The sequence below is a fragment of the Myodes glareolus genome, chromosome 9 (assembly GCF_982192425.1).
Source record: "Myodes glareolus chromosome 9, mMyoGla1.1, whole genome shotgun sequence".
Classification (NCBI taxonomy): domain Eukaryota; kingdom Metazoa; phylum Chordata; class Mammalia; order Rodentia; family Cricetidae; genus Myodes; species Myodes glareolus.
The window spans coordinates 40,491,665-40,518,656 of record NC_142034.1 but is presented as its reverse complement, the minus strand read 5'-3'; the positions used below and the strand labels follow the sequence as shown (position 1 = coordinate 40,518,656).

The 26,992-nt window shown below is 39.9% G+C and overlaps 1 protein-coding gene across 1 annotated transcript in view; it reads right to left on the bottom strand.

Annotated features, from left to right (window-relative positions):
• Nucleotides 1-26,992, bottom strand: part of Cct6b (chaperonin containing TCP1 subunit 6B) — a 43,943-nt gene that overhangs the window by 5,747 nt on the left and 11,204 nt on the right. The window contains exons 4-10 of the mRNA XM_085695530.2: nt 24,601-24,774; nt 23,759-23,862; nt 13,398-13,508; nt 12,619-12,778; nt 11,127-11,209; nt 9,859-9,955; nt 9,060-9,207 (exon numbers count right to left, since the gene is read on the bottom strand). Of these exons, the coding sequence (XP_085551656.1) occupies nt 9,060-9,207; nt 9,859-9,955; nt 11,127-11,209; nt 12,619-12,778; nt 13,398-13,508; nt 23,759-23,862; nt 24,601-24,774 (877 nt within the window). The remainder of the gene's footprint in view (nt 1-9,059; nt 9,208-9,858; nt 9,956-11,126; nt 11,210-12,618; nt 12,779-13,397; nt 13,509-23,758; nt 23,863-24,600; nt 24,775-26,992) is intronic.

The window sequence follows — 26,992 nt, the reverse complement described above, 5'->3', positions numbered from 1 at the left end:
TATCTTGTATTGGTCAATACATGAGTGACCCCACTCCCATCCCAGTGAATCATAAACAGAGAAACATCTGGATTCGGTGATACCTCAGATAAACCTAGCAGACATCTACAGAACATTTCACACAAATACTGCTGAATATACGTTCTTCTCTGTAGCCCATAGAACTTTCCCTAAAGTAGATTATATTATAGGATAAAAAGCAAGTCTCAGCAAATACAGGAAAATTGAAACAGCTTCTTGTATTCTATCTGACCACAGTGAAATGAAGCTAAAAATCAGCAACAAGAAAACAACTAACTCATAGACAGTAAACAACTGGGTTACTGAAGAAATCAGAAAAGAAGTAAGTTTTAGAGTCAAATGAAAATGAAGACACAACATACCAAAAGCATGAGATTCAATGAAACAGCCCCAATTTAAAAGGGGAGTGCCAATAAAATTCAGAAAGTCCTAAAGATAAACCTTGAACATGTATATTCCACTAAATTAGAACATCTAAAAGAAATGAATGACTTTCTAGAAACATGTGAGCTATCAAAAATTAACTGAGATAAGTAACTTAAATGACTCTATAACAAGCAATGAGACCAATGTAGAAATAAAACAAACAGTCAAAAAATCCAGGCTCAACCAGGCATGATGGTACATGCCTTTAATCCCAGAACTTGGGAGGTAAAGGCAAATGGATCTCTGTAAATTCAAGGTCAATCTGTTTTACAGAGCAAGTTCCAGGACAGTCAAGCCAGAGAAACTCTGTGAAGAAGAAGAAAGAAGAAAGAAGAGGAAGAGGAGGAGGAGAAAAAGGAGGAGAAGGAAGGAGGAGGAGGAAAAGGAGGAAAGGAAAGATCCAGGCAGGCTTAGATGGATTCGCTGCATTCTACCATATCTTTAAAGATATAATACCAATCCTTTCAGACTATTCCATACAATGGAAAATGAGGGAATGCTCCAAACTCACATATGAAGTCAGTACTACCCTGATACCAAAACCAGATAAATACACACACACAAAAGAAAATTATAGGCCACTTTGTTGCATGAACACAGAAGCAAAAACTCTAAGTAAATATTTGCAAACTGAATTGAATACATCAAAAATAGCATCCATCATTATCAAGTTCACTCCATTCCAGAGACACAGGGGTCATTTAAGGTACATAAATCAATAAAAGTAATATAGCATATAAACAGACTCAAGGATAGAAATCACGGATCATTTCAATAGATGCAGAAAAGACCTTTGACAACATCTTACCACTTTGCATGACAAAACACTGAGGAGACTAGGAATAGAAGGAACATATCTCAGCATAATAGAAACCATATACAGCAAACTTACAGCCAGCACCATGCAAAACAGGAAAACTCACAACACTCCCATTAAGGTCAGGAGCAAGATAACGGTGTCCTCTCCACTCCTATTTAACACAGAGGTTGAAGGTTTAGCTAGAGCTTGTAATAAGACAAGAGAGGAAATAAGAGGGACATAGACAGGAAAAGAAGTAAAAAGATCCTTATTTGCTTGTGACTTGACAGAGACCCTAAAGACTACCATAAGTTCTTACATCTGGGCTAGGTGGTGGTGGTGCATGCTTTTAAACCCAGCGCTTGGAAGACAGAGGCAGGACGATCTCTGTGAATTCAAGGCTAGCCTGATCTACAAAGTGAGTTCCAGGACAGTCAAGGCTGTTACACAGAGAAGGCCTGTCCAAAAAAAAAAAAAAAAAAAACTTACATCTGATAAACACTTCTTCTAGCAAGCCAAGGTGACACACAAAACATAATACAAAAATCAAGAAGTACCCTTCCTATATACCAGTGGGAGACACACTGAGAATCAAGGAAACAATGCCATTCAAATTAGTTTAAAAAAATAAAATGAAATCTTAAAATAAATCTAACCAAGGAAATGAAAGATCTATATAATGTCTTAAACACCATTGAAGAAAACACTAGAAGACAGAAAAAAATCTTCCCAAGTTCATAGATTGGAAGAATTAATATTGTGAAAATAGCTGTCCTACAAAAACTAATCTAATCTACAAATTCAACACAATCCTCATCAAAAAATCCAGTATCATTCTTCATAGAAATAAGAACAAAATCTTAAAAGTCAGTGCAAACATAAAATTCCCTACACAAACTCTGGAGAGCTGGCTCAGTGGTTAAGAGCCCTGCTGCTCTTCCAGAGGACCTGGTTTTCATCCCCTTCACCCACATGGCAGCTCACAGCCATCCGCAACTCTAGTTCTGGCCATTTGGTGCCCTCTTCTGGCTTCTGTGGGCACTGTACTATGTTATGCGCAGACAAACAGGCAAAACGCTCATACACATAAAATATTTTTTAAAGATCTCAGACAGTGAAAGCAATGCTCTGCAATAAAAATAATGCTAAAGGTATCACAGAAATCACATGATGACCTCAATAGATGCAGAAAAGGTTTTGACAAAATCTGACATTCCTTCATGACAGAAACACTGAAGAGACGAGGCAAAAATATAACATATCCCAGCGCAATATAATAGGGCTATACAACAACCTATAATGAACATTATACTAAATGGAGAAAAACTCGAGGCATTTCCATTAGAATCAGAAGCAAGACAATGATGTTCACTTTCTCAGCTTTCATTCTTCGCTAGAGCAGTAAGATAAGAGAAGGAAATAAAAGGGATATAAACAAAGAAGTCAACGTATCCTTATCTGCAGATGATCCATATGGATCTAGCCACAGTTCTAAGGAGTGTGGCCAGGTTGACGGAAGATATAGGGTTGGTGGGGCAGGAGAGCGTGCAGTGTGTCCATCCATGAGAGGTTGGAGCCAGCTGATGTCATCCTGGTAACGGCCCCTCCAGCTGGAGCTTCCTAGGCATCGCAGGAGCTCCCCTAGAAGCCAGTAGCTCAGATGACTACAATCAGCACCTCTCGCAGGCACTGAAGGAATCCAACTGATAGCCCAAATCCTGCTCTGCCCCCCATTCCTCAACTACCCCTGTCGTACCTGACCAGGAAATGGTGGACAGCCTTTTGAAGGCCCTAAAGAGGGCGCTGTCTGCAATGGGTGGGGACCAATTCATAGGCCCACCACATGTTCCTGACCTGGGCAAGGTATCAGCATCACTTCCAGCACTGACTAGATGTTCTTGACCACTATAAGTTGGTCACAGATTGGCAGTGGTGGTTGGAGGCCACGAGTGACACAGAGGCACCCGAGCCACCTCACAGGTAGATGGGACACTGAGAAGATCCTTAATATCACCCAGAATCCTTGGGCACAACTCAGGTCCCATGAGATGTTCACATAGAAGAACTTGATCCAAAATGGCAGAGAAAAGCCACTGCCTGCAAGGATCCTGAGCATCCTGTGGGGACTTGTTGGGAACTGGGGACTTTTGGGGCACCCTGGGGATATGAATGGAGAAATACGAGTCTTTTATTTTTTAGTAAAGTACACGATTTTTTCTGTGATCCTGGTTAGATTAGGACCTCACACATGCTAGGCAGGTACTATCACTGAGTTGTGACCCCGCCCACTCCCACTCCCTAGGCTAGCACTCTACTGCTAAGATAAATCCCAATTTCATGGTGTTTATCACAGAAACAAACAAACAAAACAAAACAAAACTAGTATGGGGTGCTTGTTGCTGTGCCTAATAACCTGATTTCAATTCTCAGAACCCACGTGGTGGGAGGAGAGAACCAACTCCTGAACTTTCCCTCTGATCACTGTGTACACGTGTCATGACATACATGTGCCCATGCATACAACACACCGATAATACATAATACATACATACATACACATATAAATGTAAAAAATTTAATGAAGAAAGTTTAACAGAGATTTAAACATGGGGCTAATAGAAAGAGGGGTGCTTACGGAAGAATGAAACCCACCCAAGCACCTAGGCATGCGCTTCTTAAGAGTCCTGCTTAAGTGTCTCAGCAGCAGTTATATACTATTTTGGTGGCTCTAAAATTGTAACTCAATGGTTATTTTAAAAACCCTTTTCAAGGCTGGAGAGATGACTCAGTGGTTAAGAGCACTGGTTGCTCTTCCAGAGGACCCAGGTTCAATTCCCATCATCCATACAGCAGTTCACAACTGTCTGTAACTCCAGGTCCAGGGGACCTGACACACTCACCAATGCACATACAATAACTTTAAAAAAAACAACCTTTTTCTTTATTACATTTACTTTTTTATATGTGCATGTCACTGGGTGAGTGCATGCATCCCATAGTGGTCACCGGAGGTCAGAGACAGTGTTAGGAAGTCAGTTCTCTCTCTCTTTCTCCCATGAGAATCCTGAGATTGAACTGTTGTCGGGCTTGGTAGCCAGTGTCTGGACCTACTGAGAAAGCTTGCCAGTCCCATCCCACTCTTTATGATAAGTGAGATTACAGGGTAGCTCCAAGGGTGCTTTGGATGGGATTAAAATCTAATAAAGATAAAACCATGAGGCACAAGGGTTGGGCAAAGTGGTTAAGACACGTCTGTAATTGTAAGTGGAGAGTCTTAGGAGAGTTCTAGAAAATTGCAGTTTTACAGATGAGAATGGGAAAAGGTCACCCAGACTTAGGCCTCAGGCACAGTTCATTGCTATTTAAACATTCTTATTGGAATTACCACTATATCAAAGGATACTTTCTCTATGAAGGTAACCTTCACAGCAGATGGATGTTGTTAACTATCTCAGCTCTCAGCAGGTGAGAAACTTCAAGCAGAAAGCAGAAAGGGGCTCCTTCCCCTTCCCACTTCCTCATAATTCCCCCAACTTTCATTCTGTCACACACATGACATAAAAGTGACACTGGCTAGGGGAAAAAAGGGTACTAATGGGCAGGGGGAGGCAGGATGGGATGTGGAGGGAAGCATGTTCAATACACATTATACGGTTGTGTCAAGTGTCCTTATGTAGCATAGCGCCATGCACAATGAAGTAAAAGAGAACTCTCCAAAGTTTGCTGGAGCCAATGCAAGATGGGACAGTTCTAGACCACCATTCCTGTTTCACCACACAGTTCAATAGTGACATCCACAATGTGTCCACACTGCCATTTAACTGAAGCAATGCATAGACTCATGTGCAACGTTGAATGTACCTGACCCCATCTAACCTCAGCATGTGAATGTCATTGGTGGGAACAATGACTTACTGACAGTGTGTTATGTCTTCATTATGCTTTGGAGAGTGATCACGCTGTTACTTAACATTTAGAAACAGGTCTGTATAGTTTCTTAAAAATAAAGGATTTAAAACCATGCAAAATTATGTTTGCTTATTGCTATTTAAAATCAGTTTGAAAGTGTGACTTTTAGAACCTTCCCTCATGGTTCAGTGAATGTGAAAATGTATTAAAATGAAGTGGGGATTAGAGCAAATAATGTGGCCAGAGATTTGGGTATGGAATTTTTGGGACCCAATGAATGATTTGTTTTCTATATTGGAGCAGAATCTAAACTGTAACCAAGGGGAAAAAAGTGTCTTTGTATTCTAAGCTAAGAGTTTTGTTTTAAAATATATCAATTTTCACACCTGGATAAGAGTTTTACATCTGCTTGCATAGCTTTGGGTAATTGTGTTGTGGGACTGGAGATTAAACCTGGGCCTTGCTCAGGATAGGCATGGACATCAACACTCAGCAATAGATACCCAGTCCTGCTTGTATAGTGTCATAAGGATTTGGAATTGTTTAAATCAACAAATTTGCTCTGGAATTACCTATAATTATAGCAAAACAATATAAAATCAATACTTCTCAGCTCAGCATTTTTATTACCACCTCCCTTTTCAGATTCATTTCATAACATAAGTGCTGGAGAAGTTGTTCAGCTGTAAGCTGGGTATATCCTTATTATCTCATCACATTTTGAAAAGCTCCTTCCTAAGAAGGAATATACTCAAAATAATACTTGTATGTGAGAGGTATAAAGACTAAATATGCAAATAAACACATGTACCCATGTACTGCCTACCTCACCCATCTTAAAAGACGTTACTGTACCTTTGAGGGCTTCCCAGAAACCATTCCTCACGAAAACATAGCATAAAGCTGTGAGATGCTGCTGAAGAAAAATTTATAGAACTACCTACATTAGAAAGAACAAAGTCCTTAAACCCGGGAAGGGAGAGCAGAGCACACAGCATCCAGTGTAAGTGGAGGAATGGAAATAGGAGAGATCAGAGAGGAAAACTGGGAGATAAGAAATGAGAAATCGAGCTCACACCTGTAAACCCACACTAAGAAAGCCAGATGGGGTATTGGTATGACTCCAAGGCCAGTCTGGGCTACACATTGAGTTCCAGGCCAGCTTGGATTAGAGTGAACCCTTGTCGAGAGAGAGAGAGAGAGAGAGAGAGAGAGAGAGAGAGAGAGAGAGAGAGAGATATGAAGGCAGGAGTAGCAAGGAGGAGGAAGAAGGAAAATGCATCCTTACAGCTAAAGAAGAAAAAGCAAGAAACTTTATGCCAATGAACTGACAACTTAAATCAGTGGCTAAACTTTGTGCAAAAGGCCAGGTAAGGGCCAGCAGGATGACTCAGTGGGTAAAGCACCAACCATGCAAGACTGAATTTTGATCCCAGAGCCCAAGTGGGAAGAGAGAATCAACTTCTAAAAGCTGTCCTTTGACCTCTATACATGCACCAAGGCATGAGCACACAAATATGATTTTTACTTATCTAGGGGTACAGTTCAGCAGTAGAAAGCTTACCTAGAACATTCATATCCCTGATTCTATCCCTAGTACTGAAAAACAACTAAGTCAGCTAACAGCTTAAATTCTGTGGGTCCTGCCATTCCCTTTACAACTATCTCACCCAGCACAGCAGCACAGAACAGCTGCAGTCAGTACTCTCAAGGGGGTGTGGCTGAGTTACTACAGACATGCAGCAACTCAATTTCACCCACAGGCAATAGTTTGGTGCTCCCAACTTAGATAAGAGGAAATTGTTTTGTACTAGCACAAAACAGACACACAGGCTAACAGAATGGGACAGAGGATCCTGTAATAGACCCATGCTGCTATGGTCACTTGTTTTTTTGGTTTTGGTTGGGTTGTTGTTGTTGTGGTGGTGTTTGGTTTTCTGAGACAGGGTTTCTCTGTGTAACAGTACTAGCTGTCCTGGAACTCACTCTGTAGACCAGGTTGGCCTCAAACTCACAAGAGATCTGCCTGCCTCTGCCTCCAGAGTGTTGGAATTAAAGGTGTGTGGCACGATGCCCAGCTGCCACTGGCTTTTTAACAAAGACATCCAGAGAATATATATACTTGGAGAAAGGACAGCTTATTTAACAAACTGCACTGGGAGAACTAGATATCCATATGTAGAAAAATGAAACTAGATCTTACCTCTCACCATGAACAAAAATTAATTCAAAATAGACCAAAGACATCAACATAAAGACCTGGAACTTTGAAACTACTAGGAAAAAAACTTAAGATACAGACATATATCAAGCATGCTGGTGCACATGTATAATCCTATAATTTCAGGAGACAGAGGCAGGTAGATCTCTGTAAGTTCAAGGCAAGCCTGGCTCTGTAGAGAAACTCTGTCTCAAAAACAAATAAACAAACAAATAAATAAATGGAACAAGCAAAGGCAAACCTCTCTGGATATGTTCCCCCAAAGCCCAACCAAGCGGCAAGAACTGCACTGGGCCTCAATGCAGGAAATTAAAAGGCTTCTGCACAACAGCATAGAAAACAGTAAAGAATGCTGAGAACGGGAGAAAGACTTTCCTAGTTATCCCTCTGCTGGGGAGTTACTATCCAGAACATGTGAAGGGCCCCAAACCAACAAACAATTCAATCACTAAAGAGGTAAATACACTATTTCCAAGTAACTACAAAAGGCCAATAAATACATGAAAATGATCACCATCCTTATCCATTACTGTAATGCAAACTCAAACTGCACCAACATTTCCCCTCACTCAGTCAGAATGGCCATTATCAAAATGACAACAAATGCCACTGAACTTGTGGGGGAATGAACCTTTAAATTCTGGTAATAGTATGAGCTAGTACAGCTACTACAGAAATCAGGGTGTAGAGAGAAAAAAAAAAGAAAAAAAATAAAGGAGAGAACTACTATTTGATCCAGTTAGAAGTACCTGTCACCCAACAGTTCTCATCAGAGTTCCAGTTTCTTTATGTCCTTGCCAAGGAAGGACACTTAAGGGTTATTCAACTTTTGTATTGCAGTCATCCTAGAGGATGCAAAATGACATCTCCTCTTCTTCTTCTTCTTCTTCTTCTTCTTCTTCTTCTTCTTCTTCTTCTTCTTCTTCTTCTTCTTCTTCTTCTTCTTCTTCCTCTCCCTCTTCTTCTTCCTCCTCCTCCTCCTCCTCTTTCTCTTCTTCTTCCTCCTCCTCCTCCTCCTCCTCCTCCTCCTCCTCCTTCTTCTTTTGTTGTTTTTCGAGATAGGGTTTCTCTGTGTAGCTTTGGAGCCTATTCTGGAACTCACTCTAGACCAAGTTAGCCTCGAACACAGAGATCTGCCTGCCTCTGCATCCTGAGTGCTGTGATTAAAGGTGTGTACCATGACCACCTGTCGATTTCCACTCCTTAATGACTGGTTGTTTTTTTAAACATCTTTCCATATGTCTATTACTCTGTTTTAAAGGATGCTTTTATTGAATTATCTCCCTTAGCTCCTTTTAAATGCAAGATAGTTCTAAATTATCAAGAATTTAAGAAGTTAACATCCTTTCCCAACCTTTCATACCACTACACTACACCTGAGGGAAGGAAGCAAGTTCTGAGCTATAAAAGCTCTCTCGTGGTTCAGAAAATAAATTCCTAAATATATAAAGTAATAGTATAGTATTAAGTTAAGTGGTTTTCATCTCTTAGAGAGGGGCTAATTAATAAGGCAACATACGTTATCTTTATTCTTAACAGATATCCCAAAGGAAAATTAGAAGATTGTCTAAAGTGAAATAAAAGAATAATCATTTGTACCTTAAAATATTATATATACCATGACAGATTTATTACCACAAAAAAGCATGGTGCTCATATTCACCACAAAAAGAGCTTGCTTACCATCTTCAATGGCATTTTTGACTGCACGAAGTCCATCTCTTAAAGCATCCTTGATCTGTATAAGAGTATGTTTGTTTGGTCCTTTGATCAACAAGGTGACAGAGAGAGGATTCACACAGTCCTCAATAAAAGTGAACTTTTCCTCACCCTAGCAGGGGACAAGAGCAGATATAGCTGTAAGATTTAGGATATAGCTGAGGGTGCCCAGCATGCGTAAGATCCTGACTCGGATCCCCAGTAAAACACACGCACACATGCACACACATACATATATATACACACACATGCATGTACAACAAATATAACATTTGACAGATTACATTATTACATTTGTATAAAATAGCAATGTCATCATGAAATTCAAATCTATTTTCTGTTAAGATAAAATCTTCATGTAAATTTTCTTATCAAGTATAACTGCAGATGTCTTTTTAAAGTGGTTAAGTTATCTCACCATTGGGGGGATTGGGTCAGGAAGACAGTTCAAGACCAACTGTGGCTCCATAGCAAAACTCTTGACACTTAGAGGAATAAACTGCAAACTCTTTCTGTCCAACCTCAAAATGTAATAGATGAATTAAAATATATAAACCAGAAATGGTTTAGGAAGCGTGCTATAACTGCTATTCACAGAAATACTCACTATGAGCTGGGCAGTGATGGCACATATCTTTAACCCTAGCATTCAGCGACAGGCAGTTCTCTGAGTTCGAGGCCAACATGGTCTACAAAGTGAGTTCCAGAACAGCCAGGACTACACACAAGCAATCTTGTCTAAAAACTAAAAATAGATACTCACTAATGAATACTCAAATACAAGGCCAGCATGCCCCAAGCAATCTTCATTAAGGTCTTCAAAGGAGTTTACAGCTATTCCTCCACAGGCGAGGGTAAGCCTGGAATCACATGGACAGAGTCTTCACTTTGGTTATAGAAAATACAAAAGCTAATTTCTCTTTTCCTTTTTTTCTTTTTTTTTTCTTTCTGGTTTTTGTTGTTGTTGTTTGTTTGTTTGTTTGTTTGTTTGTTTTTTACATGATCTCACTTTAATCCAAGCACTAAGGAAGCAGAGACGGGTGAATCCTTGTGAGTTTAAGGGCAGCCTGGTTTATATAATGAGTTCTAGGCAAGCCAGGTCTACATCTGAGACCCTGTCTCAAAAACAAACAAACATATAGTAGTTACTATAGTCACCAGCTTTATAACAAACCCATATCTACCTGTCTTCTCCAGTGAAAACTTTGTACCTTTGATCAACAGCTCCCAAACTCCTCATTTCCCCTAGCACTCCAGCCTCCGCTAACTATCACCCCCTTACCCACTTCTGAAAATGCAGTCTTTTTAAATTCCACATATAAGTGAGATCATACAGTATTATAGTGTTTCTAAAATATATTTTGTGGGGGGGCAGAGAGTGTATGTGTGCCCATGTACGTGAGGGTGCACTCACCCATGCAAGTGGGGGTGGGCAGAGGGTGACACAGACTGTCTTTTTCAGTCACTTCTCCATCTCATTTTTTGAGGCAGTGTCTCTCACTGAACACGAAGCCTGAAGTCTAAGCTAGGCTGGCTGAGCAGCAAGCCCCCAGAGCTGGGGTCCAGGCTCACAATGCTGCTGTTCCTGGCTTTCATGTGGACTCTGGCAATCAGAACTCAGGTCTTCATGCTTGTACAGCAAGTACTTTACACACTGAGCTGTCTCCCTGGCCCCAGATCTTGTGGGTTTGTTGTTGTTGTCATTGTTTGATCTTTTTCAAGGGTTTCTCTGGCTGTCCTGGAATCCACTCTGTAGACCAGGCTGGCCTCGAACTCACAGAGATTCCTCTTTCTCTACCTCCCCAATGCTGGGATTAAAGACACCCACCACACCCAGAAATTGTTTACAAAGGAAGGAAGGAAGGAAGGAAGGAAGGAAGGAAGGAAGGAAGGAAGGAAGGAAGGAAGGAAGGAAGGAAGGAAGGAAGGAGAACTTAGAAAGCTTTGGGTTCAGTTCCTGGCACTACAAACAAAAAGGATAGCATCGCCAAGAGTCACAGAAAAGACTTGAGATATATAACTTGCACTTACCTTTCGAGATTTCTTCTTTTTGCCCTGCGAAGAGCTACGATTTCATATTTTGCAAGCATTTCTAAGGAAAATGGATCAATGCCCTGTGTTCAAGTTAACACAAAAGTTAAGTGGTTTTAATTCTGCTCTAGGCAAGTGCTCTACTACTGAGCTCTACTCTTAACCTTAAAACTTTAAACCAGTATTTCTCAAGCTTTTTTATTTTATTTTTTGTCTCATCACCACTTCACATTCTTAAAAATCAAGAAGAGTCAAGGCTGGGCATGATGGCACACACCTGTAATGCCAGCACTCAGGAGGCTGAAGCAAGGAAGATCTAAAAGAGACTACATAGCAAGTTCCTTGTCAGCCTAAGCTACATAGTGAGTTGTAGCTATATCAGGTTATAAAAATGGGGACTAGAGAGAGGGCTCAGTGGTTAAGAATACAGGCTGGCCCTTCAGAGGGCCTCAGCTCAGTTCCTAGCACTCGTGTGGGGTGGCTCACCATTGCCTGCAACTCTAGTTTCAGACACACATCCCTAAACATAAATGAAAAAGGAAAACATTTTAAAGGATTTTAAAAAATAATTACTCTTATATTCTAAGGGGGTTATTTATTCATGCATGACTTTGAAAAATTATGTGAGTTTTAGTCATTTAGGAACTACTGGTTCACTGAGTCAGGCAGCACACTCTGGGAGGTGAGTCAGGCAGCACACTCTGGGAGGTGTCTTCCTTCCTTGGAGTAGTGAATTGTTGTATTAATTTTTCAGGAAAAAATATCCACTGGACATCCAAATCTAGGTAACCATAGTTTATCTGTTGAACCTTCTTTCAACTAAAAAAAAGCTTTCCATGAAAAAGTAACTAGTTTAACTCAAACTCCAATAACACATAGGCTTTCAAGACAACCATGTTTTGTTATGAAGAAGTGCTTTGTGTATATTTCAATTTTATCACACAAAATTATAAAAGAAAATGAATACTTAGGGACCAATATTTAATAAAATCAATACAGTTAACATTTCAAGACATTCTTTTCTTTAAAAAAAATTGTGTGTGTGGTATGTCTTATGTGGATATGTGTTCCTGAGTGCAGACGTGTGGAGGCCTGAAGGCAGGAGATCCCCTGGAGCTGCAGTCCACTGGACCACGTGGTGCTGAGAGCGAACTCAGATCCGCAAGAGCAGTACATGTTCTTCACTGCTGAGCCACCTTTCCAGACCCAGCATCAGGACACTCGTGAATGAAGTGCCTTTTCCCCTGGTGCTGTGGCAGTGAAGATTTGAGGAAGAGCCCAGTTCGGTGCTACTCTCCTGATGTACGGGAAGAAGCTAGCAGCTTTACCCTTCCTTAGAAAAGCCCACACAGTGTAAAGGGTGTTATTATTATAAAAAGAGTTTCCTCCCCAAACTCCCTGAAAATGTCACAGGGACACTTTAGGGTCACAGGCCGCACTGAGAAACGCTGAGACACAGTGACAAGCACTATGGCTGCGAACTTCTCCTCACCTTCTGATTGATGACAACAAATCCTTTATTGGACTCGGCACAGACTTTCTGCTTCAGGTCTATTATTTTCTGCACTCTATCTTCAATGAATTTTCTTTCAGCTTTTACCAATTTCTCTTTCTCTTCTACAGTCTTATAAAAGAAACCAGAGCTCACTTCTCTAAAGAATTAATAAGAACAAGTTAGTAAACCAGGAATGGAGGCTAAGGCAAGAGGTTTACAAGTTTGAAGTCACACCTGGAGCAATGCAAGTCCCTTTCTTCAGAAAAAAAAAAACAAAAACAAGAACAAAAAATGGGAAAGCGAGTAAGGTGGGGTAGAAGGGAAAGAGAGATTACAGACACCTTTGGAGAACAGGGAGCTGAGCACTGCGGCTCGCACCTGTTATCCCAGTACTCAGGAGACTGAGGCAGGAGGAGAGCTACAGGTATGAGACCAGCCTGGACTAAAAAGTGAAATTCCTATCGAGAAAAAGACAGAGTGTAAGTGAAAGAAGGAGGAAGGGGGAGGGAGATGGAAAAAGTAATTTAACAATTGGGGTTGGAGAGATGGCTCACGCTAAGAGACCCGAGTTCTGTTCCCAGCAACATATCAGGTGGCTCACAGTTGTCTGCAACATCAGCTCCAGGGCACAGACGCCCTCTTCGGGCCTCCTGGGGCACCTTTACTCACATGCACAAAAACCATCCACAGTACATACACATAATTAAAAATAAATTTACAAAAAAGAAGAAAAGTTGAAAGAGTTTCAACTGTTATAAATACAAACTGAGACGCACGTTTTTTCATACTCCAGTGATACATTGCAAATGAGGATAAATGCATCTTGCACTTGCTTCTTCATGCTTGGATGACGGGCACCATGGTCCAAAACCAATCCTCGAATCAACCTATTAAAATACAAAATGTTTCATGGAATATACTTTCTAAAATTAGAATTTCAAAAGCTATTCAAAACTTGCAACAGCCAGGACACACATTGTTTCCTTGTATAACTTCAAACCCAACATATAATTAGTAGAATTAGGGAAAGAATCTGTTTTAATCGTGTGACTGTAAGTCAAAATGAAAAGCCAATTCAGAATTATTCTCTAAGTTATACAGCTCAAAACAGGAATTGCTGATCAAATAATAAAAGGTAGGCACATAATGAATTTCTTAGGGATATTTGTTCAACGTAATTATATAGAATAACTAAAAATTGTTAACCTAAATGTCCAGCACAATAGAATATTGTTCAGCCAATAATGGCCCAGAAATTCAATGGTTATGAAAACTATGTAGTAGCATGAAAAATATTTACAGGGATAGCCAATAACTACAGGATAACCCAGTGTATGTCAAACATGATTGCAACCATTCTTTTTTTTAATGTTGACAATTAAAAGGAAATGTAGCTTGGTTCACAGAGCACATGTCAAGCATGCTTAAGACTCTACATTCTTGATTCCCAGAACCACGAAAATAAATATATAAGGGCTAGAGAGATGACTCAGCAGTTGAGAACACTTGCTGCTCTTGCAGAACACCTTTGGGTCCCCAGCACTCTTGTGGCACCTTACAACCAAGGGATCTGATGCCCTCTTCTGGCCTCTGAGGGCACTAGGCATGCATCTGATACACATACATACCTGCAGGCAAAACACAATACACATAAAACAAATTTTAAAATTAAGAAAAAAACTAACTAGATAGGTAGGTAGATAGATGGAGGATAGGTAGGTAGATAGATGGAGGAGAGGTAGGTAGATAGATGGAGGAGAGGTAGGTAGATAGATGGAGGAGAGGTAGGTAGATAGATGGAGGAGAGGTAGGTAGATAGATGGAGGAGAGGTACGTAGATAGAAGGAAGACCCTGAGGGTATGACTAGACTTGGATGGGAGGAATAGACTATGGGACTCTTTTTCTCAGTTTTCCAAATAAATTTTTTCTAGAGTATTTTACAACTTTATAAAAGTCACTTGGTTGGAGAGATAGCTCAGTGGTTAAGAGCACTGGCGGCTCTTCTAGAGGTCCTGAGTTCATTTCCCAGTACCCACACAGTAGCTCACAACCATCTAAAATAGGACCTGATGCTCTCTCTTCTGGCATACAGAGAATCTCAAATGACTGAAAAATATTTAAGGAATTGCATCAACATCAGGGAAATGCAAAACAAATATTACATCTGTCAGAATGGTTAAGATCAAAAACACTGATGGCAGCTTTTGTTGGAAAGGATGTGGAGCAAGGGGAACACTCCTCCAATGCTGGTGGAAGTGAAAACTTGTACAGCCACATTGGAAATCAGTATGGTGGTTTCTCATAAAAGTGGAAATCAATCTACCTCAAGCACTCTTGGCTATATACCCAAAGGATGCTCAATCATACCACAAGGACACCTGGTCAACTATGTTCATAGCAGCATTATTCATAATAGCCAGTACCTGGAAACAACCTAGATGCCCTTCAACCTAAGAATGGATAAAGAAAATGTGCTACACTTATACAATGGAGTACTACTCAGCAGTAAAAAAAAAAAAAACAAGGATACCAGGAAATGTGCAGGCAAATGTATGAAACTAGAAAAAAAATTAAAGAATTATTTATTGCATGTATGAGTGGGGCATGTACATGACACAGCATACATGTGGAGATCAGAGGACAAGTTTGTGGAATCAGTTCTCACCTTCCATCTTGATGAGGTATGCTCACTCCTATTGCTTCTGCCACTGAGCAACATACTCCAGGCTAGCTAGCCCATGCATGCAGCTTTTTACATGGCTTCCAGGGCTCAAACACAGGTCATCAGACATATATACAGCTAACACTTTACCTGCCCTCTCCTTGGCCTGTAAGAATCTTTGTTGAGTTTATGTGGTGCTAGGGATTGAACCAAGGTCCTATACATTTTAGAATATTTCTATCATTTAGCTATACTCCCAGCCCCTTGAGAATTACTTAGACCCAATATTTGCTATGTACTAAAGAATTACATTTTTAGCTAGGCATAGTAACACACACCTATAATGCCAGTACTTGGGAGGCATAAACAAGAGCATTGCCACAAGTTTGAAGTAAGCCTAGTCTACACAATGAGTTGTAGTTCTGTTAGGTACAGAGTAAAATCTTGTTGGAAGGAAAGAAGAAAGGAATGAAGGAAGGAAGGAAGGACATTTTTAAAAGTTTAACATAGATATAAAGGAGTCTTCAAGTTTTTAATCTAACTAGAATACTCTAACTCACAAATAAAGATAAAGACCTTATTTAGAAAAAAACTATACAATCACTATTCTTTACCTTTTATGCTTACTCTCTCCTCATCCTCAAAAAATGAATTTGCTACTTTGAGAAAATAGAAGCCATCACTACCTCCACAAGTCCCCACCAGTCTCCAATTCTTCACAACAAAGAATTCTCCTCCTCTTGGTTCTGAAGAGTGAGTGCCTCAACCGGGTGTGGAGGCACACGCCTTTAGTCCCAGCACTCAGGAGGCAGAGATGAACGAATGTCTGTGAATTTGAAGCCAGCCTTATCTACTGAGAGAGTTCCAGAAAAGCCAGGACTACACAGAGAAACTCTGTCTCAACCTCACCACCAAAAAAGAGAAGGAAATCAAAGAAAAGAAAGAAAGAAAGAAAGAAAGAAAGAAAGAAAGAAAGAAAGAAAGAAAGAAAGAAAGAGGAAGGAAGGAAGGGAAGAGAAGAAAGGACAGAAGGAAGGAAGAAATAGAGAGGGAGAGAGAGAGAGAGAGAGAGAGACTGGGTGCCTCAGTAGTCAGAGTGATTCCACAATGACTCTCTCTCACTGAGGGGGAAGGGAACAACACTGGGTACCTCAATATTTCCACTCTGGTATTAGAAACTCAAAAGGGTCCTGGGAAGCCCCTGACCCCAGTCCAGGACAAATGCATGGAAATAGCTTCTGATATTAGCAAAGAATCAGCAGTTGCAACATCAGGGCAAATTGACTCTGGGGGAGAGGGAAGTCAACCAAAAGGATGGATGGCTTTCCTTCTGACACGCCCTTTCATCTGCACTGCTACCAGAAGATGCCACCCACAATCAGGGTGAGGCTTCCCATGTCAATCAAGCCAATCAGGATAGTTCTTTAGGAGGGGCTCCCTGCTCAGGTGATTCTAATTAGTGTCAAGTTGATATCAAAACCGACCACAGTACACCTCGTCTCTCACCCTTCTCTCCTGGGCTTGCCTTCAGTCTGATGTCCATCTCTGCCTCTTTACTGAATCAATGTACTGATCAATTTCCAGTTCCGAACACTATGCTTCAACACCGTTGACTCTGCTGGGATAACGAGACCCCACTCTTTGACTCCCCACCTCCCTGATCACCCATTCTCCATCTCCATTGGTGAATTTTTAATCTCTTTTCAAATTCTAAACATTGAAGTTTCCAAAGTTCAGGTTTAAAAAAACTGATTAAATCAATATAGTAAAATAGTTGATTTAGGCAGTTGCAATGGTAACTTCAGCCTCCACGCCCTGCTCAATAGTGATGGAAGTAATCACTTAACAATCTCAGAAGAACTGTGTAATTCATTCAGTTACTTATAGATTCTTGTCTGGAAACGATCTCTGTCTTAGAACCTGGACCACAAGGGGTTTTCTTGTAGTGATTACTGTTATACTAGATATGAACTGATACTTTCACTTCAGATTCTTTTCCTCTGCACCTCTGATCAAATCAGAAACATCACATCATGGATTGTAAGGGGATTTGAATTTGATGGATCACCACTTCCAGCTCTATGGTTATTGTTCTTGTTTTTTGTGGCTTTTTTTTAAGATTTATTTATTATGTATACAGTGTTCTGCCTGTATGTATCCCTGCATACCAAAAAAGGGCATGAGATCTCATTATAGAGGGTTGTGAGCCACCATGTGGTTGCTCAGGTTGAACTCAGGTGTAGCTTCTGTCCTGTCTGGTCCTGCAGCTGTTCAGTCCCAAAGAAACACACAGAGGTTTAAATTAATTATATTGCTTGACCTATTAGCTCAGGCTTATTATTAACTAGCTCTCACAACTTAAATTAACCCATAATTTTTATCTTTGTTTAGCCACATGGCTTGGTACCTTTTTTCAGCTCAGCATTTTCATCTTGCTCCCTAGGCATCTGGGTGGCAACTGCAGACTGAGATGCCACATAGCTGCCGAAAGAGAAAGATGCCAGAACCTTACTAGTAGGCCACAGCCTTGTTGTGATACACAGATTAATAGAAATGGGTTAATTTAAGATACAAGAGCTAGATAGGAATATGCTTGAGCCATTGGCCAAACAGTGTTGTAATTAATATAGTTTCTGTGTGATTCGGGTTTGGGTGACCAGAAAAACAAAGATGCAGTCTCTGTTTATGCTAAGGACCTCTGGAAGAACTGTCAGTGCTCTTAACCTTTGAGCCATCTCTCCAGCCCCCATTTTTGTTTTTAATTTGTATACATTTTGTCTGCATGTAACGTCTGTGCACCATGTCCATGTAATAACAGCAGAGACCAGAAAAAGGCACTAGATCCCCTAGAACTAGGTTTACAGACAGTCATGAGCTACAAAGTGAGTGCTGAGAATTGGACCCACACTCCTAACCACTGTGCCATTTCTATGGCCCCCTTGCTGGCAAATTCAGAGATTCACTTCCACTACTCAGCATTACAAGAAAGTGTCACACAATATATTGCTGGGGGGAAATCAAAATGTAGAATTCGAAGTACAGGTTTTCCGGAACGTGTATCACCTTCACACCACTGTAAAGCTGAAGAACCATCAGAATCATCTAGAATTGTAAGCCTAGTTTTAGGCCCAATAACAACACCAAAAGGTGAAAAACGAAAGCAAATCAACATTTGACAATGTGCCTCCAGCCAACTACGAGTAGAGGAGATCTACAGGACGAATAGTGAGCAGAGGAAAATACAACAGTGCTCCTTGTCTGAAGAAGGTTCCTTGGGTTCATCTCTGGTCTTGGTGACCCACTGTCACATCAGAGTTATATTAACAAGGAAATTTGTGAACTTGCAGAGTCATTTGTGGAGGAAAAGAAAGGTGAAAACAAAGAAACTGAGCTGAATGTGTTAGCTCCAGGTACACAGGAAAGGGCCAGGGAGAAAGAGGGTTCAACAGTAGCTGTACTATTTGTACTATTCAGACAGGCACTGGGAACCCTGGAGAACATCTCCAGCAAGTAAGTGGGAGAGAGCTGCAATCTCAAGTGGAAGCTGAGATGTAAAAAGCCATAAACATCAAAGCAAGTTGGAATTATGAAGATAAATCTTTGCAAACACGGTATGAAATAGCAGTAGTTATCAAGTGGGATTTTAAAGAACAGTAACAATATGCTTCAGGAAGGAGTAAATGGGAATACTACCCAGAAAAGATATTAAGATATTAAGGATAGACTCCTATAAGTTACTATAATTACATAATCTCTGCTAATCGAAAAATAGTAGAAGTGTGAAATTTGCAAATTAGTAGAGGGGAAAAATACAATGATGAAGCCAATAAAATGAAAAGTCGATTAAAAGAAACATTGGACAATGGGAAATAAATAAAAAGTAAAAAGATAGATTTGAAATCAAATATACTCATAACAATGTTAAATGTAATAAATTAGTTATTTCAATTGAAATATAAAAACTACCCGATTAAGAACTTCTACTTGACCCCATATATCACTTACAAAAAATAATCTTCTAAAATATGAGGACAAGAAAATTGAAAGAAAGATAAAAAATATGATAGACCTATACTAATAAAAAGAAAGCTGGTGGGAACTGGAGGGATGGTTCAGTGGTTAAGATCATATGCTGCTCTTTCAGAGGATCAGGGTTCAGTGCCCGGGACCCACGTGGTAGATAACAAGGTTCTGACACCCTCTTCTGACCTCTACAGGCCCCGGCTATGCATATGTTCCACATACATGCATGGAGACAAAACACTCATAAAATATAATTTTTAAAAAATCTTAGATGAAAACATATTCATAGTTGAGTATATGCCTTTAATCCCAGCATTAGAGAAGCAGAGACAAGCATATCTGAATTCAAGGTCAGCCTGGTCTACAGAGTTCCAGGACAGCTAGGGCTACACAGGGACACACTGTCTTGAGCCCCCCACACCACCCCACCCCAAAAAAAAACTTAAAAAGAGAAAACTAGTATAGAAATTGTATCAATGTGGAATAAATTCTACTTTTAAGACATTTCTAAGTAGATCTGGTGGCTCAGGTCTGTAATCCCAGATACTTGAGAGGCTGAGACAGCGGAATCAGAAACCAAGGCCTACTTTGGCTACAGAGTGATTCAAGGTCAGTCCTCATAAATTAATTAGATTCTATCTCATAATAAAAAAACAAGAGAAGAGGGATGGAGTTATAACTCAGTAGTAGAGCATATGCCCAGCATATGCAAGAGCCTGGCTCATTCCTCAATACTGGAATAAAAAGATATTAGAGAAAATATGGCCACTTAATACAGGTATAAAAAGTTCATTGTGTGAGGGACATATGCTATATTAAAAGCTGGCCACACCTAAAGCTGGGCATGGTGACATAAACCTGTAATCTCAGCACTTAGGAGGCTCAGGCAGGAGGAGGATCCTAAATTAAAGGCTAGTCCAGGGTACTTAGCAAGACCTTGTCAATGTTTTTAATGTTTTATGCACTTGAGAAAGAAGGTATGCTATAGTTGCGAGATACAGTTTTCTATCAAGGGATCAATTTTGTTACTGCTGTTGTTCAGACCTTCAGTGTCCTTATTGATATTCTGACTGCTTATTTTGTCAATTTCTGAGCAACAACAGAAGCAATAAAATTCCTGTATGCACCTAATAAGACAGGTTTTGTTTTTTGTTTCTCTTTGTTGAGGATAGAATTCAGGGCCTTTAAGATATTAGTCAGGAGCTCTATGCTCAGTTACATCTCCAGACCAAGATAGTCTGAAAACATAGAAAATTGCTAGGCATAGTGGCATAGGCTCTAATCCCAGCATTCAGGAAACAGGTAGAGCTCTTTGAGTTCGAAGCCAGCCTGTTCTGCATAGTGAATTTCAGGATAGCCAAGGCTACATAGATAGACCTTATTTAATATGCATTTAACATATATTAAAGCTGTCAAAAGTAAATCTATGATGATATTGTTATAATATTTAAAGATATCAACATGTCCCAGTAATTGACAAAATAAGCAGTCAGAATATCAATAAGGACACTGAAGGTCTGAACAACAGCAGTAACAAAATTGATCCCTTGATAGAAAACTGTACCTCGCAACCACAGCATACCTTCTTTTGCAAGTGCATAAAACATTAAAAACAAATTCTCTTAAGTCAAGCATGGTAGCTCACATCTGTAATCCTAGGACTCATGAGACTGAGGCAAGAGGATTACTGTGAGCTTAAGGCCAGCCTGGGCAGTAAATGTAAAACTCTGCCCCCTGAAAAGCAAACCATAAAATAAACTAATTAATTGACTCTATACTTAAGCCTTAAAGCAAATCTCAACCAATTTCAAAGTAGTGAAATATTATAGAATGTATCCCCTACCATTATATAACTAAACTAGAGTCAATAACTAAATTATTCTATATATTTTGAAATTAAGACACGTGTTGAAAATTGAAATTAGAAAGCATTTTAAATGTATTACATTTTTCAACAATCCTCAGAGAGTTTGTCTGCCAGTGGGACCAAGCCCACACCCTTAGGAAAGCACAAAAAAAAAGAACCTCACTTTTAAGCCAACTTTTCTTGACAACAAATAACTTCTGCAGATATATAAAAGGAGATGCAGAAGGGAAAAAACAAGGAGGAGACTGGATGCAGCGTTAAAGCAGCAGCTCCCAACCTGTGGGTTGCAACCCCTCTGGGAGTCGTGTATCAGATCTCCTGCCTATCCGATATTTACATTACAATTCATAACAGTAGCAAAATTACAGTTATGAAGTAGCAAGAAAAATAATGTTACGGTTGGGGGTCCCCCAACATGAGGAGCTGTACTAAAGGGTCATAGCATTAGGAATTGAGATCCACTACAAAGCAGATCAGCAGAAGAGTGAAACAAACGGGCAGAAGAACGGCCTGACTTCAGGGACGAAACAGGAGGCGCTGTTCCAAAGGCAGGCTGCACTGCTGGGCACGGGTCACGCCTGCAATCCCACAGTTTGGGGAGCTGAGGCAGGAGGACTGCCACAAACTCCAGACCAGCCTGGGCAACAGAGACTTTGCCTCCAAGAGAGGTTCACTTCGAAGCTGCTTTCTATTACTCCTGTCTGCACTTTTACCACTAATCTTGCCCTTAAGATAGTCCTGTTATACCCAAACCACTTCTCAGTAAAATCTTTGAAAGGCAAAGAAGAGAGAAACTATTTTAAAAGTAATAAAATTCATATGCTTGTAATTTTGGCACTCCGGAGGCCAAGACAAAAGGATTAGAAGTTCCAGGGTGGCAGGCTAGGAAGTGGGAGCCAGTCTCAAAGGCAAAAATAAATGAATAAAATAAAAGTGAAGGGGTATAATTAAGTAATACTGAGGAAAGCAGAGAGCTAAAAATGAATGATGTGAGCGCTACTTCAATAAAACAGAAGAAGCAAAAAGCTTCCACCCCCCATTAACCAAAAGTCAACAAATGAAAGAGAAAGGCCTTAAGAAACAAAACAAAAACAAACAAACAAAAAGCCTGGGGAAAATGAGAGGGAAGATGGGCAGAGAGAATGGGAGTGGGGTGAATCCTTCAAACAGGATCTTTATGACCATTTTGTTCCAAAATTTGAAGATTCAGAAGAGACAGGCAAATTCTTAGAAATACTCATGATTCAAAAAGAATGTAGAAAACCTAAGTGATCCTAAGGAAATGATGTAAGCTGCATATGGGCTATGTAGATAGTGTTTGTAACCCAACCAAAATTAAATTCACTGGAAACACTCAAACATCAAAACTGAAATATGAATTAAATATATAATATATTAAGGAGTTGTACTATTTTAGAGGTATATTAGTTAATATTGACAATGTTTATATTATAGCTATTTCTAAATAAAATATTTTAAAGTGAAATATTATTTCAAGATTTGCTTCAAAATGATCTCGGTTAGTCCTAGCACTTGGGAAACAGGAGAATCTCAAGCTATGGGCTATGCAGTGAGGCCTCATCTCAAAGGCGAGAAAAGTTATTTGTAAGGAGGAGACTAAAGAGGAGGAAGAGGAAGATGGAGAAGGGAAGTATACAGCTGAAATTAGACTGAAAACTGATAAAGATAAAAGCCAGAGGTGCATGAGAGACCACTGCTCTTTGATTATATATATTTTTGGGTTAAAACTTCTAAATAACTAAGTCCACAGTCATCATTGCTCCTCTTGGCCCTCACCTCAGCCCTTACTGCTGTCTCCTCTCACCTGTGCTGCAGGCACCCTGATCACTCCAAGCCCATTTCTACTTCCAGGTGTTTTCAATTATTATTTTCTCTACTTAGAAGGTTCTTTTTTGACATGGCCAGCTCCCCTACTTCATTAGAGGCCTCTTAGCTTTGCAGTTCATTTTCTGATCAGGATGATTTTCTCTGAATGCTATAAAATCGCACACAAAACCAGGCTGTGGTGGTGCATGCCTTTAATCCCTGCACTCGGGAGGCAGAGGCAGGGGGATCTCTGTGATCTCTGCCTGATCTACAAAAGCTTAGCTCCAGGACAGACTCCAAAGCTGCAGAGAAACCCTGTTTCAAAAAATAAAAATAAATAAAAAATTAAAAACACTCATGATTATGTTCCAACCTCCATCTTGAGGAGAATGTGTTTGGCTTACTTCTCATTTCAATACCTGGAAGTGATGGACCCACTGTAGCTAACTCATATTTAAATGAATACATTGATGTGGAGTAAAACTAATGAAATCAATGAAAGTACATCTGAAGAAAGCCAAATATTTCAGAACTTAGGTATTGCCAAAGTGTGGCTGGTGAGATGGCTTAGCAGCTAACAAACCTGAAAACCTGAGTTTGCTCCCTGGAATTCACAAACTGCTGAGGGAGATCTTCAAGTTGTCATTTAACCTCCACAAGCACAGCATGCTGTGGTACACACATACACACACACACACACACACACACACACACACACACGAGGGCGGGGGAGTATTGTAAATTTTATGCAATTTACTGTGTATCTGTTTCTGACTTGTGCCTCATCTCCACGATTTCCACCATGAAGAGATCAATAGGGAGACCTGGTCTTCTAATAGCCAGGACAGAATCCACCACAGCCTGAAAGAGAAGCATACAAGGGGCATATTACCCGGACTAAAAGAAACTTCTGATCCACGTGACCTATCACCAGACTAATCAGGGAAAGGGCTTCAAGCTTCAAAGTCAAAGTCAAGGTCACCAAGTGCCACACTTGCCACACTTGTGCCTGTTTCACACGGCAATGCCTCATGAAATTGGTTATTGTGAATTCCTTGTTCCTGATTTTGAGTTTGAGGAGAAACAGCAAAGCTGAGGAACAATAATATAATCAAATAATAACCACTGGATACAAAGTCTGCCAAAACTGCCTAGGCAGCTGTGTCTTTACATTGCATATAGTTTGTCTTTAGAAGTAAATCAAATAAACATGAGAATCTTATAAATCAGGTCAATCTTGCTTCATTAAAGCAGAAACACAACTACAAGGCAACTGCCAAAACAGCCTGCTCATATGTCACCTGCTATAATCAAATATGGACCTTTAGGTTTAGCTGAAGATACCGTCCAAGAACTTCCACAATAGATAAGCCGTGGGAAGTGAACCTCTCCCAGCTTTCAAGTCATGTAAGCACTAGCGTGACACCTTGGGGAAATTAAAAATACTATTGTGATCAATTGATCAATTGAATTTTAAAGGCTTGCCTTCTTCTTTGATATTTCTGAAAATCATGTGCAGTATTTGGTTGTCTTGTAGAAAAAAGAAGAGTATCACCACATGTCTGGCTATACCTGCTAGATAACCGATGGATCATATACCTCTGTTAACACGTCAGCCAGTTCAGCATGAACTTTCGTTCGCAGGGATGTTCTAGCCACATCTAAGAGGATTTCCCTCTTCATCTCCTTTTCTACTTTAATTTCATCCAGAACTTCAAGAGCTTTCGTCTTTGCAGCATCAAATCCTTCAGCTATGATTCTAGGGTGCAGGCCCTGGTGTAGCAACATAAATACACAAATTACACAATAAAGATGCAAAACAAAAGTTAGCTATGCTCTCTTAGTAACAAACATGGTAAAATGTGACCCACAGTGATGGCACTAATTTGAGTATGTATTATTCGTAAATTATTTCTTGGGCTTCAAATCTGAAAAAAAATCTTTTAAAATGTATATGAGTGTTTGCATGTATGTATATGCACCATGTGCATGTTTCTACACACAGAGGTCAGAAGATGGAGTTGGGCCCCCTGAAACTAGAGTCACGGATGATTTTGAGTTACCATGAAGGTTCTGGGAACCAAACCCAGGTCCTCAGCAAGAACAACAGGTGCTCTTAGCCACTGAGACATCACTTCAGTCCCTCAAACAATCCTGAGCCTACAGAGCAGTTGCCAGAAAAAAAAAAAAAAACTATAAATGAATTCACTCATTTAGAGGGAGGATCTTGATGCATGCATAGTTCGGTCTGGCTTCAAATTCACAATCTTTTTTTAATTGATTTTATTGAGTTATACATTTTTCTCTGCTTCCCTTCCTTCCTCTCCCCCTCCCCTTCAACCCTGTCCCATGGTCCCCATGTTCCAAATTTACTCAGGAGATCTTGTCTTTTTCTACCTCCCATGTAGATTAGATCCATGTATGTCTTTCTTAGGGGCCTCATTGTTGTCTAGGTTCTCTGGGATTGTGAATTGTAGGCTGGTTTTCTTTGTTTTATGTCTAAAAGTCACTTATGAGTGAGTATGTATGATATTTGTCTTTCTGGTTCTGGGTCACTCAATATAATATTTTCTAGATCCATCCATTTGCCTACAAATTTTAAGATGTCATTATTTTTTCTGCTGTATAGGACTCCATTTTGTAAATTTACCACATTTTCCTTATCCATTCTTCGATCAAGGGGCATTTATGTGGATTCCAAGTTCTGAGTATGACAAACAATGCTGCTATGAACATAGCTGAGCGTATGTCCTTGTGGTACGATTAAGCATCCTTTGGGTATATACCCAAAAGTGGTATTACTGGATCTTGAGGAAGGTTGTTTCCTAATTTTCTGAGAAATCACCAAACTGATATCCAAAGGGGCTGTACAAGTTTGCACATCCACCAGCAATGCAGGAGTGTTCCCTTTACCCCACAACCTCTCCAGAATAAGCTGTCATCAGTGGTTTTTATCTTGGCCATTCTTACGGGTGTAAAATGGAATCTCAGAGTTGTTTTGATTTGCATTTTTCTGATGACTAAGGATGTTGAGCATTTCCTTAAGCGTCTTTCAGTCATTTTAGATTCATCTGTTGAGAGTTCTCTGTTTAGGTCCGTACCCCAATTTTTTTATTGGATTATTTGTTCTTTTGATGACCAATTTCTTGAGTTCTTTGTATATTTTGGAGATCAGTCCTCTGTCTGATGTGGGGTTGGTGAAGATCTTTTCCCATTCTATAGGCTGCTGTTTTGTCTTGTTGACCGTGTCCTTTGTTTTACAGAAGCTTTTCAGTTTCAGGAGGTCTCACTTATTGTTTTTCTCAATGTCCGTGTTACTGGGGTTATATTTAGGAAGTGGTCTCCTGTGCCAATGCGTTCAAGCGTAAGAAGGGGGAACCCTTTCTTTTCTATGAGGTTCAATGTAGCTGGCTTTATGTTGAGGTCTTTGATCCATTTGGACTTGAGTTTTGTTCATGCTGATAAATATGGATCTATTTTCATTCTTCTACAGCTGATATCCAATTATGCCAGCACCATTTGTTAAATACGCTTTGTTTTTCCATTTGATATTTTTTGCATCTTTATCAAAAATCAGGTGTTCATAGGTGTGTGGATTAATATCCGGGTCTTCAATTCGGTTCCATTTGTTCTCCTGTCTGTTTTTATGCTGTTACCAGACTATTTTCAGTACTGTAGCTCTGTAGTAGAGTTTGAAGTCAGGGGTTATGACGCCTCCAGAAGTTCCTTTATTGTACAGGATTGTTTTGGCTCTCCTGGGTTTTCTTTTTGCTTTTCAATATGAAGTTGAGTACTGTTCTTTCGAGGTCTGTGAAGAATTTTGCTGGGATGTTGATGGGTATTGCACTGAGTCTGTAGATTGCTTTTGGTAAGATTGCCATTTTTACTATGTTAATACTACCTACCCAAAAGCATGGGAGATCTTTCCATTTTCTTGTGTCTTCTTCAATTTCTTTCTTTAAAGATTCAAAGTTCTTGTCATACAGGTCTT